General features: G+C 42.4%; 1 protein-coding gene across 1 annotated transcript; it reads right to left on the bottom strand.

Moving 5' to 3' along the window:
- Positions 1–741, bottom strand: LOC106011243 (craniofacial development protein 2-like). The gene has a single exon (XM_013080191.1). The coding sequence runs from the start codon at positions 739–741 to the stop codon at positions 1–3; it is 741 nt and encodes a 246-aa protein (XP_012935645.1).
- Between the last annotated feature and the right edge of the window lie 1,098 nt (positions 742–1,839).

The following is a 1,839-nucleotide window of genomic DNA, read 5'->3' as shown; positions in this document are numbered from 1 at the left end:
TTAGTCTCTCTTGCTGTCTTTTATGTGTTTTTTTGGTTTTCCTTCTTTCTTGGTGGTCAACGTTGTGATGATTGGCCTGTGGTCTGTGTCCAGGCCTGCATTGGGGATGGCTCTTGAGTCTGTGATTGTGATCCACATTCGTGTTCTCGTTAATATGAAGTCGATTTGTGATGAGACCATGATAAGGTTCCATCTGTACCAGGTGTAGATCTGAGAGGCTCTGTGCTGGAAGAAGGTGTTTGTGATGAATAAGTCGTGCTCTGCACACAGTTCCAATACATTATTGCCGTTATAATTGCATGGTGTTCTGTGGTCACTGTGTGGACCCAGGTGTTTTGTCCACGGTGTTCTTCTCTCTCCGAGTCTTCCGTTGAAGTCTCCCATTACATAAAGGTCTTCCTCGTCTGGGATGTTGCTAATTAAGTCCGAGAGTTGTTCAAAGAAAGAGTCCTTTTCTTCGTCTGAGTAGGAGTCGTTACACGGTGCATACACCTGAATGTAGTTTATGGTCTTTTTGCCCTCTCTAATGCTGATTTTGATGAGTCTTTCAGAAATGAAGTCTGTATTCAATATTCCCTTTGCTTTGTCAGGGTGTACGATGAAACCCACACCGTGTTCAGCTCTTTGTTCTTTTCTTACCCCACTCCAAATGAGGACAAAGTTAGAGTGGATCTCTTTTGCGCCTGTCCCTTTTTTCCGGATGTCTGTAATGCCCAGGATGGAGATCTTGTTCTGGGTCATGAACTCCACTACCTCAGATGATTCTTTATTTGTCAAGCTGCAAATGTTCCAGGTCCCAATTTGTTCATTTTTTCTTGATCGTTGTCCATTTTTCTCCCCAGGTCGTTTTCGGTTTTGATCAGTCCGTTTGTGTCTCTTTATATTTTCTTGAGCAATATTAATATCCACTGCAGGCCTGCTAAGCCAGTCGCAGTTTCACCAGAGCCCCGTTGGCCAGCAACGTTTCGGGGTGACCCTGGTCGGCCTTCACGGCTAGCGTAACGCCTCAGTGACATAAAGTCACACCGTACTTCACCCAGACCCAGCTATCCCCTACTTTGTCCTGTTTCCATCTCCCACGGCGTGGACGAGGGGTTGGACTTCGAGAGACATATATATATATATTAATATATATATATATATATATATATATATATATATATATATATATATATATATATATATGTGTGTGTGTGTGTGTGTGTGTGTGTGTGTGTGTATAGCTTGACCACTTTTCAGATTGGCTATATATATATATAGCTTCACCACTGGTCAGTCTGGCCACTGCTTTACCACTGTTCACTTCAACAAGACATAGCTTTTTACTTGACTAGTGGAACATAGAGCTGGGGGAACACAGACATGCTCCCGTGGTCTCTTTCTTTCTCTGTAGGTGGTTAATATTGTCATTTTGTTTTGTTGTGATTATTTCTTTGAAAACTACTGTGCCTATCTTTCCCAAGGCCAACCTGTTCATCCAATCTTGTTTGCTGTTGTTAATTATTTGTTTTGCAGTGCTGTATGAGGTTGAAGTGTTGGGCTGTTCCTGTCTAGACCCACTTTTTGGTGAGTGTGTCTGTTCTGTCATTTCCAGGTACGAGGAATGTTTGAGTGTCTGGGAATCCACTGCGTCACCAGGTTGACGCCACAGGATGTTATCAAGTGATGGGAACCAAACTGTAATATGTGGCAAGTCTTGGTTCAGATTATGGTCATTTTCTATTTCTTGCAAGACTGATAGAGAGTCAGTGAAAATCACAATACTCTGCATTTTGTTTGGATGAATGTCAAAAAGTGTGCGGAGAGGGTATAGTGCTGTTTTAATTGCCATCATTTCTG

This window comes from Aplysia californica, unplaced genomic scaffold, assembly GCF_000002075.1.
Source record: "Aplysia californica isolate F4 #8 unplaced genomic scaffold, AplCal3.0 scaffold00078, whole genome shotgun sequence".
NCBI classification, from domain to species: Eukaryota; Metazoa; Mollusca; class Gastropoda; order Aplysiida; family Aplysiidae; genus Aplysia; species Aplysia californica.
This window is presented reverse-complemented; position numbering and strand designations above follow the sequence as displayed.

What these genes read in the sequence shown, in the direction of transcription:
- LOC106011243 (XM_013080191.1), bottom strand. Translation starts at nt 741, where the DNA reads ATGACCCAGAACAAGATCTCCATCCTGGGCATTACAGACATCCGGAAA.